Source organism: Anabas testudineus, chromosome 19 (assembly GCF_900324465.2).
Source record: "Anabas testudineus chromosome 19, fAnaTes1.2, whole genome shotgun sequence".
Lineage (NCBI taxonomy): Eukaryota > Metazoa > Chordata > Actinopteri > Anabantiformes > Anabantidae > Anabas > Anabas testudineus.
The window spans coordinates 1,734,582-1,748,398 of record NC_046628.1 but is presented as its reverse complement, the minus strand read 5'-3'; the positions used below and the strand labels follow the sequence as shown (position 1 = coordinate 1,748,398).

General features: G+C 40.1%; 2 protein-coding genes across 3 annotated transcripts; both read right to left on the bottom strand.

The window, feature by feature from the left end:
* Positions 1–1,157: 1,157 nt before the first annotated feature.
* galk1 (galactokinase 1) lies at positions 1,158–9,762 on the bottom strand. 2 transcript variants are annotated; one of them, XM_026352008.1, is made up of 8 exons: positions 9,426–9,762; positions 8,842–9,031; positions 8,519–8,638; positions 8,194–8,329; positions 7,882–8,063; positions 7,409–7,559; positions 7,159–7,321; positions 1,158–1,445 (listed from the first exon to the last, which is right to left on the bottom strand). In XM_026352008.1, exons 1-8 carry the CDS (start codon positions 9,588–9,590, stop codon positions 1,371–1,373), a joined length of 1,182 nt encoding a protein of 393 aa, XP_026207793.1. In that variant the 5' UTR covers positions 9,591–9,762; the 3' UTR covers positions 1,158–1,370. The 2 variants fall into 2 exon arrangements, with proteins under 2 accessions (XP_026207793.1, XP_026207795.1); XM_026352010.1 differs by lacking the exon at positions 1,158–1,445 and adding an exon at positions 5,459–5,555.
* On the bottom strand, positions 2,102–5,293 carry LOC113156736 (BTB/POZ domain-containing protein KCTD21). Its single transcript, XM_026352011.1, has 2 exons — positions 4,854–5,293; positions 2,102–4,054 (listed from the first exon to the last, which is right to left on the bottom strand). Exons 1-2 carry the CDS (start codon positions 5,265–5,267, stop codon positions 3,596–3,598), a joined length of 873 nt encoding a protein of 290 aa, XP_026207796.1. The 5' UTR covers positions 5,268–5,293; the 3' UTR covers positions 2,102–3,595.
* Positions 9,763–13,817: the final 4,055 nt, after the last annotated feature.

The following is a 13,817-nucleotide window of genomic DNA, read 5'->3' as shown; positions in this document are numbered from 1 at the left end:
CTAACTTTTATTGACCATGATTGATTTATGTCAATAAAAGTATGAAATATCCAAGGAGGTGAATACTTTTTATAGGCGCTGTATATTACTTAAATCCAGTAGAAGGGATAAGATAGCTTTTTTAGTCACACCTCTATTTTATACAGAAAAATCAGCAACCTGGTAGCGTCAGAAAAAAAAACCAAAACAGAAACATTCAATGCATTTACACATACATATACAGCAGGCTACTGGACAACAGTGATGGAAGAATCACAACTCATCCTTTAATTATCAATGTCATCAGTTGTTATGCAGAACATTATAGATTAACATGTTTCCCTAAAGAGGGAGTTGATTTAAATCCCTTCTTTGTCATTTTGATGATCACATCTTGAATCTAATAATAAATAAACTAATAAAATTACTTTACATATTGCTAGGTGGTTAGTTTTATTTTACACTGTCTTCAACAAAGTCTTATTACTATACTGTACTTAATTTTATTAACCAGGTTCAGATAATTGTAAGTAGTAATGTAACTGTAATTGTACTTAGGTAAATGTACCTTTCACCACTGCTGAAGAAACACATAACACAATAAACACACACATTTACACGCAGCCTGTCAATTCCCAGATTTCTTCCAAGTAGACACAGATATTTTATGGGATATCATTTGTTTATTCATCTATTAATTTTAATGTTATTACTGCAGCTTCCTGAAAAATATTCAGAAGAGGAATAATATTAAATAACAATCACAGACACAGAAAAATATTTTATGGGATTTCATTCGTTTATTCATCTATTCATTTTTATGTTATTACTGAAGCCTTCTGAAAAATATTAGAAATAGGAATAACCTTAGATAACAACCTCAGTTTAAGTTTGCAACTGTCCAACAACAATTTCTTCATGAGGATCAATAAAGTATTTCACCATTTTTAATCACTCACTTTAACTCGGACTCCACTAACTCATGAGTAAAATACCTCTTTAGCTGCTAAAAGCTCTACTACCTTTGCCAGCTACCCTGCTGTTTGTCCCTAATATGCACAGTGGGCAACTGGTTTAGGAGAAATAACATCTTAAAAAAAGTTTCACATTTACTAAACATGATTTATTCCATTGGACCCAAATGCAAATAGTCCAAAAGAATATTCAGGGTGTGTGCAAGCTAGAATTTTACAAATAGTGGCTCAACTTTGAAGCACTGCAATACTGAGACAACAATCAAGTGATAAATGTTACCAGGAAGTCTGATTTTAGTGTGAAGGCACTTCTCCCACATTAACATACATTAACATAATGCTTTTAATCATCATCATAGTAGGAATTACAAAAGAACAAAATAAATCAATTAGTCCCATACACAGTGATGACAAAGGTTAGGAGAGACTGAGAGCTCGAGCTCCTTCCGAAGGAGTAGTGACATAGAAAGTCGGGGTTCCACTGTATCTCTCCTGTTAAGGAAGACAAAACACAGAGATGAATGTTTAAAACTACCCTAAATTTTCAGAAGAGTTAGGCATTCTGGATTTGTGGGAGCACACTAGTCTCCCTTGTAAACAATATAATATCCATCATAAAAGCTGCAGAGCCATTCACACTCATCACACCTCTCACAGTCCTAGGAAGGAAGTTCACAGAGGAAGCAAGAGGGAAGACAGGGCTGGGTTTGTTATAACAATGACACCCCTTTCCTCTTTAGCCAAGACACATCTTTTCCTCCTCCAAACTTCCTCTATTGTCGCTTCCTCCAGACTAAAATTACACATTCAGTCTATAACTGACTCCCCCTCTCTCTTTATCTCCTTTCACTGGATTTTCAGTTTGTCACCTGTCCTACCAGAGAAGGTAAAACATTGGATCTACTATATTCAAGGAGGCCTATACCTCTCTGGCCTTACCACCACTCGGCAGGTCTGACTACTGCCTGGTCTTACTGCAAACCAGTTATAAACCCTGTATACAGAAGCAACCTGCAACTAGTCCGAACAACACAGTCAGGAAATGGACACCTGAGGCTGTTGAGTCTCTAAGGAACTGCTTTGAATGTACAGATTGGAACGTATTATGGGGGCAGAAGGGAGGAGCATGGACACTGACAGATAAAAAGATAAAAACTTACAACAGAACAACATCAGAGAAGTGTGGAGGGGAATTGACAACTTTACTGGGTATAAAATAAGAACAATCAGGCACCAGGAGGTAATGTAGACAGATTCAATTAACTTAACAAACTCTTCAACAGGTTTGACACTGCTACAAATGCAGATTGTCCCCTCACAGCTCCTCATTCCTCCTCAATGTCTCCTCCTCCATCTACTCCAACTCATTTTCCTACACCTCTGTGCATCTCCACCCCTGCAGCTGTGCCCTCTCCATCACCTGAGCAGACCTCATCATCTGTCACTGCAACAGGGGTCAGACTGCAGTTACAAAGACTGTGCCGTGGGGAGACAGCAGGCCCAGTATGTCCTTAGCTGCTGAAGGAATGTGCTTGTCAATGTGAGCCTTTCCACAGGATATAGTTATCTTATATAGTCATACCACAAGGAAATGCAGTCAGTTTGTTGAGTTATTAAACACCTCAAATAAACAGGTCTGTATGTTGACAGACAAACAAAAGACAAAAAGTACATATGTTATTGTTATTGTTGTGACATACAGCATGTTGTGTGTTTTTAAACTAAAGCTTATTTTAGGAAGCTTTAAAGGAGCTGTGGCACAGCTAATGGGCCCATGCAAGGAGCCACCACATCTACTGCTTTACTTCCTTCAAAACATTACTAAATGTTGTGCATGTGTGGATTCTAGTGCAGAAATATTGGCCGACTTTGGCTTCTTGTGTTTCCTCAATAATAAGAAAGGGATTTAAATTTCAAACACTTCTAAACATGTGCATGAATTAGAGACTCAGTTGCTGATTATCTAAAAAAAACAAACAAAAAAAAAATAGGCCTTTTTCTATTAACATTTTTGTTTGGATGCGGTTATGAAACGTCACCAGTCAGAGATCAAACACTGTTCCAATATAAGCACACATCTACTCAAATACAGTCCTAATGACCAGAGGCATCCTATTGTGTAATGATCAGAGCTGGGCTGAGCTGAGCAACAATGCTGCTGCCTCAACTGCAAATTGATAATACTGTGTCCTCCTGTCCTCTGGAATTTGAACCCTTTAGCTGAACTTACAAGTTCAGACTTGGGTACTTGAGTGTGCTCTGTATTCAGAAAGGCATATGGCTCCAGTACTTGGCCGACATCTGCTTCTGGTATTGATAAGGTTAAGTCATAGGTCCTTTACTCTGGCTCTGCAATTAGAGCAAATTCATAGTACCCTTCTGACACATCCATAACCACACTACAGACATGTACATGTGTCTATTCATAGTTACAAGTACATCTACTAGTTGGGAATAGCTACATGGACATGTGGACATCTACATGGACGTGGGGGCAGCTCTGAACATCATGGCTGCTAGTTGGAAAATGCCGTATAGAAATTTTAAGTAATTTCCATGTTAATAGGTTAATCTTGCCCAACTAATAATTTTATGAACAAACAAGTTAAGTTTGCTATTTTAGTTTAGTCTTCACCCTGAGCTCAACCCTTGACAAGCCGAAGTGAGGTGCAGTTCAGAATTTCTGCTGGGTCAGGAGTCACCATGTCAACCTTGAACCCTTCAGCCAGAGACACCTTAAGCAGTTCCTCCATAAAACCCTGCATGTCTGTGATTTCACTGGGGCTCCGTTGCATGAACATGATGTCATCTGACTGCGTGACCTCTGGGTTACAGACAATTAATCCCTGGTAGCGCTGCTTGTCATACTGGTCCTGCGGCAGTTCATCAGGCTTCGGCACCCACTCTACTTTCAGTCTGTTCTGGTTCCATGGACGGAGGCTTGAGAGGCACTGGGATGTTTTGTAGGAGAAGCGCTCGCAAAGCAGAGCTAGGAAAGCTCTCCAGGTACAAAAGAGGTCAACTGTAAAGGCTCGCACAGCGCATGTACGGAGCTCATAGTTTTCTGGCCCATGTCGTAAGTTAAAGTGGAGAACACGGACCTGGAATGACAGGGTAGAATATGCTGACTAGACATTCTTCATAAGATATAAGGAAAAAAGAGTCTTTCATTATCAATATGTACACATAAACTCAGTTTATATGCTAAGCAAACTCAGAAACTATCCACTCAAGAGGTTTGGGAAGGCTAATTTTGAAAAAACGTCTTCTATGTAACCAAGGCAGATTTTTGTGTTAAGTCCAAGTCTCAATTTGAGGTCTTCTCTGCATTATATTCATGATTGGATTAACCTGTGCCTGTGCCTGAATATTACTGTAGTAATTTGATTAAACATGACTTTTACACATTGGAATTTACACAGTGTGTACCACTGTACAAGACAGAAACTAGTCACACACTTTTGTACAGCCTTTACAAAAAGGGATTGACTATAAAAATAACTTCAACTCTATTTGCTTTTGGTACAGGGTACTTTATTTTCCTCTTTATTTTCCTCTGTCAATCTAGTACCTCCTTAGTGTAGCCGGTTGCCATAGCAACACCATTATAAAACTGCCAACACACTGAAAGAATGGAGGATATCAAGGGAATGCTGTTCTTGTTTCTCAGCATGGAGTTCATTTGTTTGAACTCCACGCACATGCGGTGAAGTTTATTTTAAGGAAGCTTCACTGTTATCTTCTGCTGAGGCCTAGATGCTGAAAAGTGTGCCCAGATTGCTAGAAAGTGTTCCACTAAAGAAAGTATACTTTCCCTCATTTGTTCTAATTTATTCTTGTGTCCAAGGTAGACTGCCTAAAATTTGACTTGACATATTTCTATAACCTTAATACACATACCTTGGACTCAACATTAACAATGATCATGGCTCCCAGTGGCCCTCCTCTAAGGCTGAGAGGAACTGATGCCTCATAGCGGCGAATCTCCTCCAGCAAGGGGTGTATCTGGAAGAAGTCGGCCTCTCTCCGCAGCAATGCCAGCTCTGAAAAGCTATCAGGCAGGTCCAGGGCGCTGGAGCGCAGGAAGTTCAGAATGTACCTGAAAACTTTCCCATCACGGTCTATAAAAATGTTTCCTCTGTTATCCTTGACCACAGGGATTTGTCCTGTGAACATGGCGCCTAGCATCGAGTCACGGCAGCGTGTCAGAGTGTCCAGGGTTGTTGTGTAAATTTCTCCCCCAACATTCAGCGACACCAGGTCATGATTAGAGTTCCTGTTGCTGTTGTCATCCAATGAGTTGAGATCCAGCATCTTGGAGGTGAAGGTTTTCTGATCCTGTGAAGCCTTGCTGTCGCTGGAAGGACCAGGATCACCCTGCTCTCATTAGGTATATGGAGGACTGAGTGATGTAGAAGTTTTGTTCCCAAGAAAGACTTGTTTCTTCAGGCAGGATAAGGCCAAGTGAGGGAAGATATGTGAGTAAATCTTCCAAGTCTTTTTCCAAAGCTGGGAACTGACTAAAGCAGAGCTACAAAGGCTGCTCCTCTTACTCTTCTCCTTCTTGCTTATAGTATTTTCCTTTCAGTTTCCTCTAGTCTTCTGTAATTAAATTCACATAGTTGTTAATGTATCTCCTGAAGGATTCTGAATGGTGTCAACAGCAGGCCTAAAGTCTGGCTATGTTAAAGCAGAAAGGCAGCAGGGCCATACTGACCATGCATGCTAATAACAAGACACTTCTGGCTCCATCTCCACGAAGCTCGCTGTTATTCTCAGCTGTCTCTCTCTCTCTCTCTCTCTTTCTCTCACACACACACACACACACACACGCACGCACGCACGCACGCACGCACGCACGCACGCACGCACGCACGCACGCACACACACACACACACACACAGACACACAGACACACAGACACACACAATGGAGCTGTCTGAGCAAGACACAGGGGACTGGGCAATTTGTCTGAAATGCTCCCCTCTTAAAGTGACAACGATAACACAGAAAAGTGCTTTTTATCCTCTGCAAACAACTGAATGTTCTCAGTGCTTTGGAATGCAAAAAAACCCCTATATGTTCCCGAGTAAACAGCCGCAAAACTTACTTTATTGCACCTGCTGTTTTACACTGCAGGATGAAAAGAAATAAGCAAAATATTTCAGAAGTTCCTAGCAGCTACTGTAGTATTACTGTAATTACAATATAATCTAATTTAAAATGTGTGTGTGTTATGTCCAAACAATTGTCCCAGCACTACAGAACTTCTCAATTAACTTTTGTACTTCTTTAACCTTTATCCATAGGAAATAAAGGGTCAATGAGTGCTTAGATGAATATGAAAATGATGTCATGTGAAAGGTGGGTGACATTAAGTATATAATTCTTTTTAGATAAAAGTTGCTTCTTTTATGTGCAAGACTGGGATTTAATGGCTATTTTGCACCACATCTCTGTGCATTGATCATCAGTTTGGAGACATATCCTGCAGCCACTTCACAGCAAACGCTCATTTTTTAGGTTTAGATTCCATCCTCTCTCTCAGAGAAATTCAACTCTTCTGTTTTGTTAGTAATTTTTGTTGCTTCTCCTTTTTTATAATTTTATAATGACTAATACTGTTACAGCTTTTGAATCTCATGCTAATGCTAAGTAGCATATTGTAGCTTTAATGCGCTTGTTTTTCTAAGAAAACGGATTAAAAAGCTTAGCAGCTCTGTAGCTTGTAATAATTCAAACTAATTCTAAAATGGTACTGCAAAGGAAAAAATGACATGTTCAACAACAAATACTAGCTGCTATACAGCTAACAAGACATTACTTGTTAATTTTAACAACCAATATTGTATCAATGATGCATAGAGAATATATGTATGTTTCTGTAAGTCACAGAAACATACATATGTGTTTTTGTCACATAATGCCAAAAACACTGGTATAGATATATTTGATTTTTGTTACACTAAACCAGGGGTGCCGTTGATCTTGAAATTAGAGACAGCAAACTGTTGCATAAAACCAATGCAAGAATATTTCTTTACTAAATTGTCTTAATTTGTTTTCAGTAGCGTTTGTATCTGATTTTGGACGTATCGGCGTATGTAGATTTAAGAAACTTTTTAATAAATATATTAAATAATATAATATATATATGCACAACATGTGATCTAGTACGTGTGTGAATGTGTATGTGTATATTAACCTTTATGTGGAGTATAGTCCTGTCAATAGCGTGAGCCTGCAGCAAAGTCACAGTGCATCCACCAAATCCTCCTCCCGTCATTCGGCTGCCAAACACCCCCTCCACCTCCATGGCTGCAGACACCAGCTCATCCAGCTCTTTGCAGCTCACCTCATACAAATCTCTGTCAGAGGGATGTCAGTTTAGCCCACATATCCTATATTATGTTGTAATATGTAGCTCATATATGATTCAGCTTCTTTGACTATACCTGAGAGAGTTGTGACTCTGCACCATGAGTTTGCCAAACTCTTCGTAGTCACCTCTCTTCAGGGCTTCAGCAGCTTGGATGGTTCTTTCGATCTCCTCAATCACGTGACGAGCCCTTCGGTAAGTTACATCATCCAGTTTGTCTCTCACCTCTGAAATTACAGGGAAGGAGAAAGTTAAGGTAGCTTAATCTAGGTATAAGTGAAACTTAATTACTCTTACTAAAGGCCCAGACTAACACACAACACTGTTATTGATTTTCTCATCTTACACTTAGAAAAACAAATAAGCTGAATTCCAAAATTGCTGACCTATTTCTTTGAGGAAAGGAAAAAGGGTGGAAGAAGAACTCTGGAATACAGCACAGTGAAAGATAGAAAACGAGAGAATTACATTAGTGAAATGGAAGCGGACAAGATAGGATAGGAATCACAGCCATGCTGTACTGTAAGTAAAAAAAAAAATACTTCACACCCTCCAGTTCCTTCATGGTAGCATCTCTGAGACTGGCCTTTCCCAGGATGAGAGCAGCCTTTTCACAATCTCTGCGTCTCATGGTGTACTCGCTGCCGGCTAGAGAGTGTCTCACATTAGAGTTGGTGATAAGAATGACCAGGAGTGGATCTTCCAGAGGCACAGGGGTGGCCTCCAGTGACCTCAGTCAAACAACAGAAATATGAATGATTGATAATAGTGGATGTAAATATACAGTTTCCCGTGTTGTTTTTCAATGGTCAACACAAAGGGAGCTAATATTTATGTCACCTCAATGGATGTTAACAATACCTGCAGTCAATGAGCAAGGCATGTCGCTCCCTGCCGAGGACAGACACAAACTGATCCATAATGCCACAGGGTACACCAGCATGAGTATGTTCTGCCTGCTGACAGGCTTTTGCTTTGGACACCTTGTCACCATCATCTGCAGAAACAGGACAAAGAAATTCCAGGCTCATCTATTGGTATATCAACCATTAAGATTAGGCCTTTACATCAAAATCACTGCACTTCATACACCTGCAGATGACACCATTTAGGAAACTGAAGTAAGTGAATACAGTCAAATGTACGGAAAATATTAAAGCCACACTCTCTGTAAGCAGATTCTGACCTGGCTTGAGTTGCTGCAGGAAGGTGTAGAAGGCCACCTCCAGGGAGGCAGAGCTGGACAGACCTCCTCCCAGGGGGACACTGCTGACTATGACTGCCTTGAAACCTGAGACAGGAGGAGCTGAAACATAGGAGACAACGGAGATAACATAAGGTAAATAAATGTTCTTTAAAATGAAAAATGCAGGATAACATTTTTATCAGGACAAACTTGCACTGAACATGTTCTCCTTCAGTCACATTTAATACTTAATAATACTTACTAATAACATGTTAGATCCCAGCTAATGGGTTTATAACTGTGTACATAGCTCATTTGTTTACCCCTGTAATGATGTATAACACCCTTCACATAGTTTGCCCAGCTGGGCGACCCTGGAGACAGTGATGATCCATCACCGGACAGGCTGAAGTCCACTTTCCGAGGCTCATCAGCATCCTCATTTGTTGTCACCACAGTAACATCCTGGCCAGGGACTTGGCTCCCCACCACCACGGTCACCAACGGCAGCGCCTGGTTCAACAAACAAGAACACACGGCTGTGTTTTGTGTTTTTCTTCTCATCAAACAGGAAATGGACTGTCAAACTTCAGTCCAAAAAAAAAAAAAATCCCCAGGTTTTCTGCTGACGTGTGCAACTTAATCTATAATCTATGTGTCTGTACTTAGGCTGTACTCATCTGCATTTGAATGACGCAATAAACACACACGTTATCTTAATAATTAAAAATGAAAAACGAATTCATAGTAAGTAATAAAAGTAATAAAAGCTACCTGTTACTGTGTGGACTTCTGATTGTAGACGGTTACAGTCATGTGATGTCCGACACATTTCTGAATGATATCTGATGCAACAAATTCCGCCTTTCCCTGACTCTAAGTAAATGCCATTGTCGTGTGTTTTTACCATTGGAAGTACAAATCCCTGGTTGTAGTCTGTGTGCTCTCCTATCAGGTTGACTCTTCCAGGAGCACACACCGCCGCTTGAGGAGCTTCTCCCCCGAACACCTGCCCGTACAGACGGCGAGCTCCAGCAGCCAGCTCCGATACACTTGGAAACGAATTAGCCATCGAGAGAAAGGTAACTTAACACTTCCTTCACTGACACACAAAACGGTGAGTAGTGCGCGTTAAATGTTAACGCAGAACGTACTTCTAAGTAATATGTGTAAAGGGGAAGTGTTTGTTAGGTAAAGATTAGTTTCAGTGGGCTTCTTCTTCTTCTTCTTCTTCTTCTTCTTCTTCTTCTACGCTCTACATGCGAGCTGCAACCGGAAGAAGCAACAGCGCCTCCTATGGGACACATCATAGCTATAAACAATAACTGCTGTGACAGAGAGAAACCAGTTTAGTTACAATCAGACAAATGTTTTCCTGCTCTCATCATGTTTGGTGCTGTTTCAGAAGGGTCATCGCTTTAGTTTGTGTCTCACGGCTGCGTTTGTGTGTGTTCAATATAAATCCTGGAAAATGACCTTCAGTGTCCTCTCAGCTGAGTGAGAGTTTGGGTCTTCTTCCAGACCTTGGAAAGCCCCCCCTCCCCCCCCATAACTTGCATACATATTTGAACTGATGACCTTGGAATATTTAGAAATAGCTTCAAGACAATTTCCTGACTTAAATAAATCTACCATCCTCTTTCTGAGACCTGCAGTGATCTACATAGACTTTCCTATTGTACAGTACCATATGCATGTCAATCATCATCACCAATCGTTTGGTTTTGTGTTAAAGTGAGAAATCCCCAAATCAATTCAACCCTGTGCATTAAAATCATGGGGTTTACATTTCTTCTTTGGGTGATGTTCAATCATTCAGCCTCTGTAAAACAAACTATTCAAAGAAATCATTAAAGAAAGGCCAGTATTACGAAGACAGCGTGTTCCTCAGTGTATGTAAAATTTTCGTTTTACATACATTTCGTTTGCAACTGTAAATATGTGAATCTGCCTTCTCCCACATGAAAGTCCAGGTTCAGATCCACCAAGACAGAGACCACCGAGTCTGCCTGACACTGAAGCTGAGTGAACCTGTGCAAAAGGTGCTAAATAAAAAAGATTTGATTGATTCATTCATTCATTCATATAATTTTAATATGATGAGTCCACATGGTATTGAGTAACTATAGCTGTCACATACATAAAGTCCATCAGCTTTGAAAGGGATCATGAATATAATATAATGTAATATAATATATAATATAATGATCTGGCCGGAAAGCTGTAAAGCTGCTTTGTGACAATGTCAACTGTAAAAAGCGCTATACAAATAAAATTGAATTGAATTGAATTGAATTGAATTGAATTGATTTGAATAAACAGATACAATTGATTATTCATTCTTAATTATTTATTATGTATTATTCATCCCACATTCCAACAAAATCTCTGCTATGTTAAACAAAACCAATGAAAGATCAATATATTGGAAGAGAAGAGAAAAACAACACTTCATATACATGAAGTAAGTAAACAGAAAAAAAGTTTTATGTTTTCATGTCAGTTTGGGTAAAGAACAATCATCATGAGCAGTTAACCAGATGGATTTTTAGATATTTTCAAATAGGAAAATGGTAGAGAAGAGGTTCCAGTTAACATACAGTATTTTATTGACATCAAGATTAAAGTCAAAATATACTTCTGTACTGAAAAATGCAGAGTCACTTGTGATGAAAACAAGTTTTGTTTCAGTCTCATGACTGTTTTAGACTAATTTCTTTGTAGCAGATTAATACCTAACTTAGTACTAAAGCTGTCCTCTAGTCCAGCTCCCCTTGAATTGCAGTAGATCATTGTCAGGGAGTTTATTCTTACAATGAAGAAGGACAAATAACAAATGTCCTTTCCAAATTCCACTTCATTGATGGTTGATGTTGAATATTTGAAAGTGTTGGAGTTCACTAACACAGAGCCATTAATATCTTTGGGAAACGTAGTTGTGATTTTTCTGAATTTATTTCCAAAACCAAATCAGTTCAGTGAGTGGAGAAGAAATGGGTGTGGAGGGACAAAGGAACACAATTTGACTCAATAGCATGTGACTATTACAATGAATTAGAATTATGACTTAATATTACGGCTCCTTTTCTACACTCCAGATTTGGTTTAATTGAATTTTAGTTTTAATCTCAATTTCAACCTATTGGAAAAAACACTAATGTTTGGTCTTTATCCTGTGTGAGTGTAAGTGTTAGAAGTCATTTCACTTTGCTTTATACCTTCTTTACACACGCAAACCATGAGTTCCCTTAAAGTTTGGTGATTTATTATTATTATTATTATTATATTTAGTGATCAGAGTGACCGTCTGGACCTGGTGAAAATAATGAGCATAGTGGATCAAGAAAAGCATTTTGGTCGTGATGAAAAGTTAAATGATTAAATACATCAAATAAAATAAAAATAATACATTAATACAAAGAAATAACGCACGTCCGTGCGTGCGTGTGCGTAAATACCATGGAAACAGAACGACGAGCCAACCGAGGTGACGTCAGGTGTGCAGACCTTGGTGACCTCTCTCTTTGCACTTGGACACTGACCTGAGTTGACCTTTTGCAAAGTCTCTCTGAGGAAGCGATCATCTGGAAAGCGAACACTTGGAGAATCAAAGCTACTGGAATAAAACCCATCTACTGATCATCTTACTGATCTTACTGCTACAAAACAAACACACTTGGACTTCTTCACTGAGCTAGTGAGAAAACCCAACTGGTCCAGGATGGTTTTCAGCAGGCCTCTGCTCAGCCGGGAGCAGCTGCTGCTCGGGCTCGACCTCGACGGTGGAGGTAAGAAGAAATCGACTTTTATTAGTAGAAACGCAATAGTTTCTCTTCCTAAAACTATTGGAAGCTCTGTCAACATCTAAAACTAATGTAACTTGTTGACATCACGTTCATTTCCTGTTGGTTAAACACAGATTTATTGAAAACTGCTTTTATTCGACGATTTCTTGGTGTAAATTGATGATTTTTTACTGAGAATGGGCTAAATTTCCCGGGAAAGTTGGGGAATGTCTGAACAATAGTGTATTGGTTTGAAAACGCTGCTATTTTGGTTTGAGGGCGTCGAAATGTCCAAAATGTGAATGAATGTTTAGTGGAAAAAGATGGCGCCCGGGCCAAAAATTAGAAAATGCTAAAAATCAGTAACTGCCGTCACCATGGAGACGATGGCAGCTTCAGGCGCGAACGTCGTGACGTCAGGACGCACAGAGGCTTTCCAGTCGGACACCTGCTGGAAACAGTTTAGTGGTTGAAGCTGGAACTGAAATGACATCAAATGTATCCTGAGACTAAAGATCTGTTAGTTTACTGTGTTTAGAGCTTGAAGTGATCGACTTATGTTGTTCGTTGAGCGCGGTTTAGTTCATGTCAAGCGTTTTAGTCTGATTTAGATTTAGTCTGTGTCGTTTGTGTCTGTAAATACAGAGTTATGAGTTTGAACGTGTTGTATCACATTTTCCTCTGAAAGTCGTTCCCTTGATTTACAATGAATTGTAAATGGAGGTCTTGTAGTTGATTCTAATGTATAGATTTACTGAAAACCATGTTTGCTTTTACAAATGTTACATGGGACCATCTGTTAACAATCCCAAGTGACCCAGTGACAGAGACACTTATTTTGAAGGAGTCTCATGTCAGTGCACTTTGACATTTGACCTTGCTTGTATGTTGCTTCAATGCTACGTTACTCAGTTGATGTTATGAGAAATTCTTAACATGTCAAACAATGTATTCATGTGTTGTTTCCCCCTCAGGTGGCTCCTCTCAGCGTGGGAACTACGTCGTTGAGCGTCCTGCTGAAGATGGACTCCCTGAAGTCATCAGGATTGTGGACGACGCTGAAGATCTCCCCATCTACGTCTCATCGGATGAGGAGGAGGTGGAGGAAGGTGAGTTCTTGGGTGTTCGTCCGATGTCTGACGATGATGTGGCAGATGATGTGGAGGAGGAGGAAGAGGAGGAGGAGGAGGAGGAGGAGGAGGAAGATAGTGACATGGAGGATGACTGGACCAGTGAAGATTCCGGTTATGACACCATGACTGATGATGAAGACATGGACAGCGAGGAGGAAGAGGAAGAAGATAGGGACGTGGAGGAGAATTCCGGTTATGACGGGGACGACGACGACGTCATCAGGCCTCGCTCTCCTCTTGACCAGCAGATGCCACCAGAAGACTTCTGGCACGGCTGGCGACGAGTGGATCCTCCCGTTCCTTGTCCATGTCCTCGACACCCGATGTTCAGGCCACTACAGGTTCCGATTCCTGAGGAGCGACCTGAAGATGGACCACAGA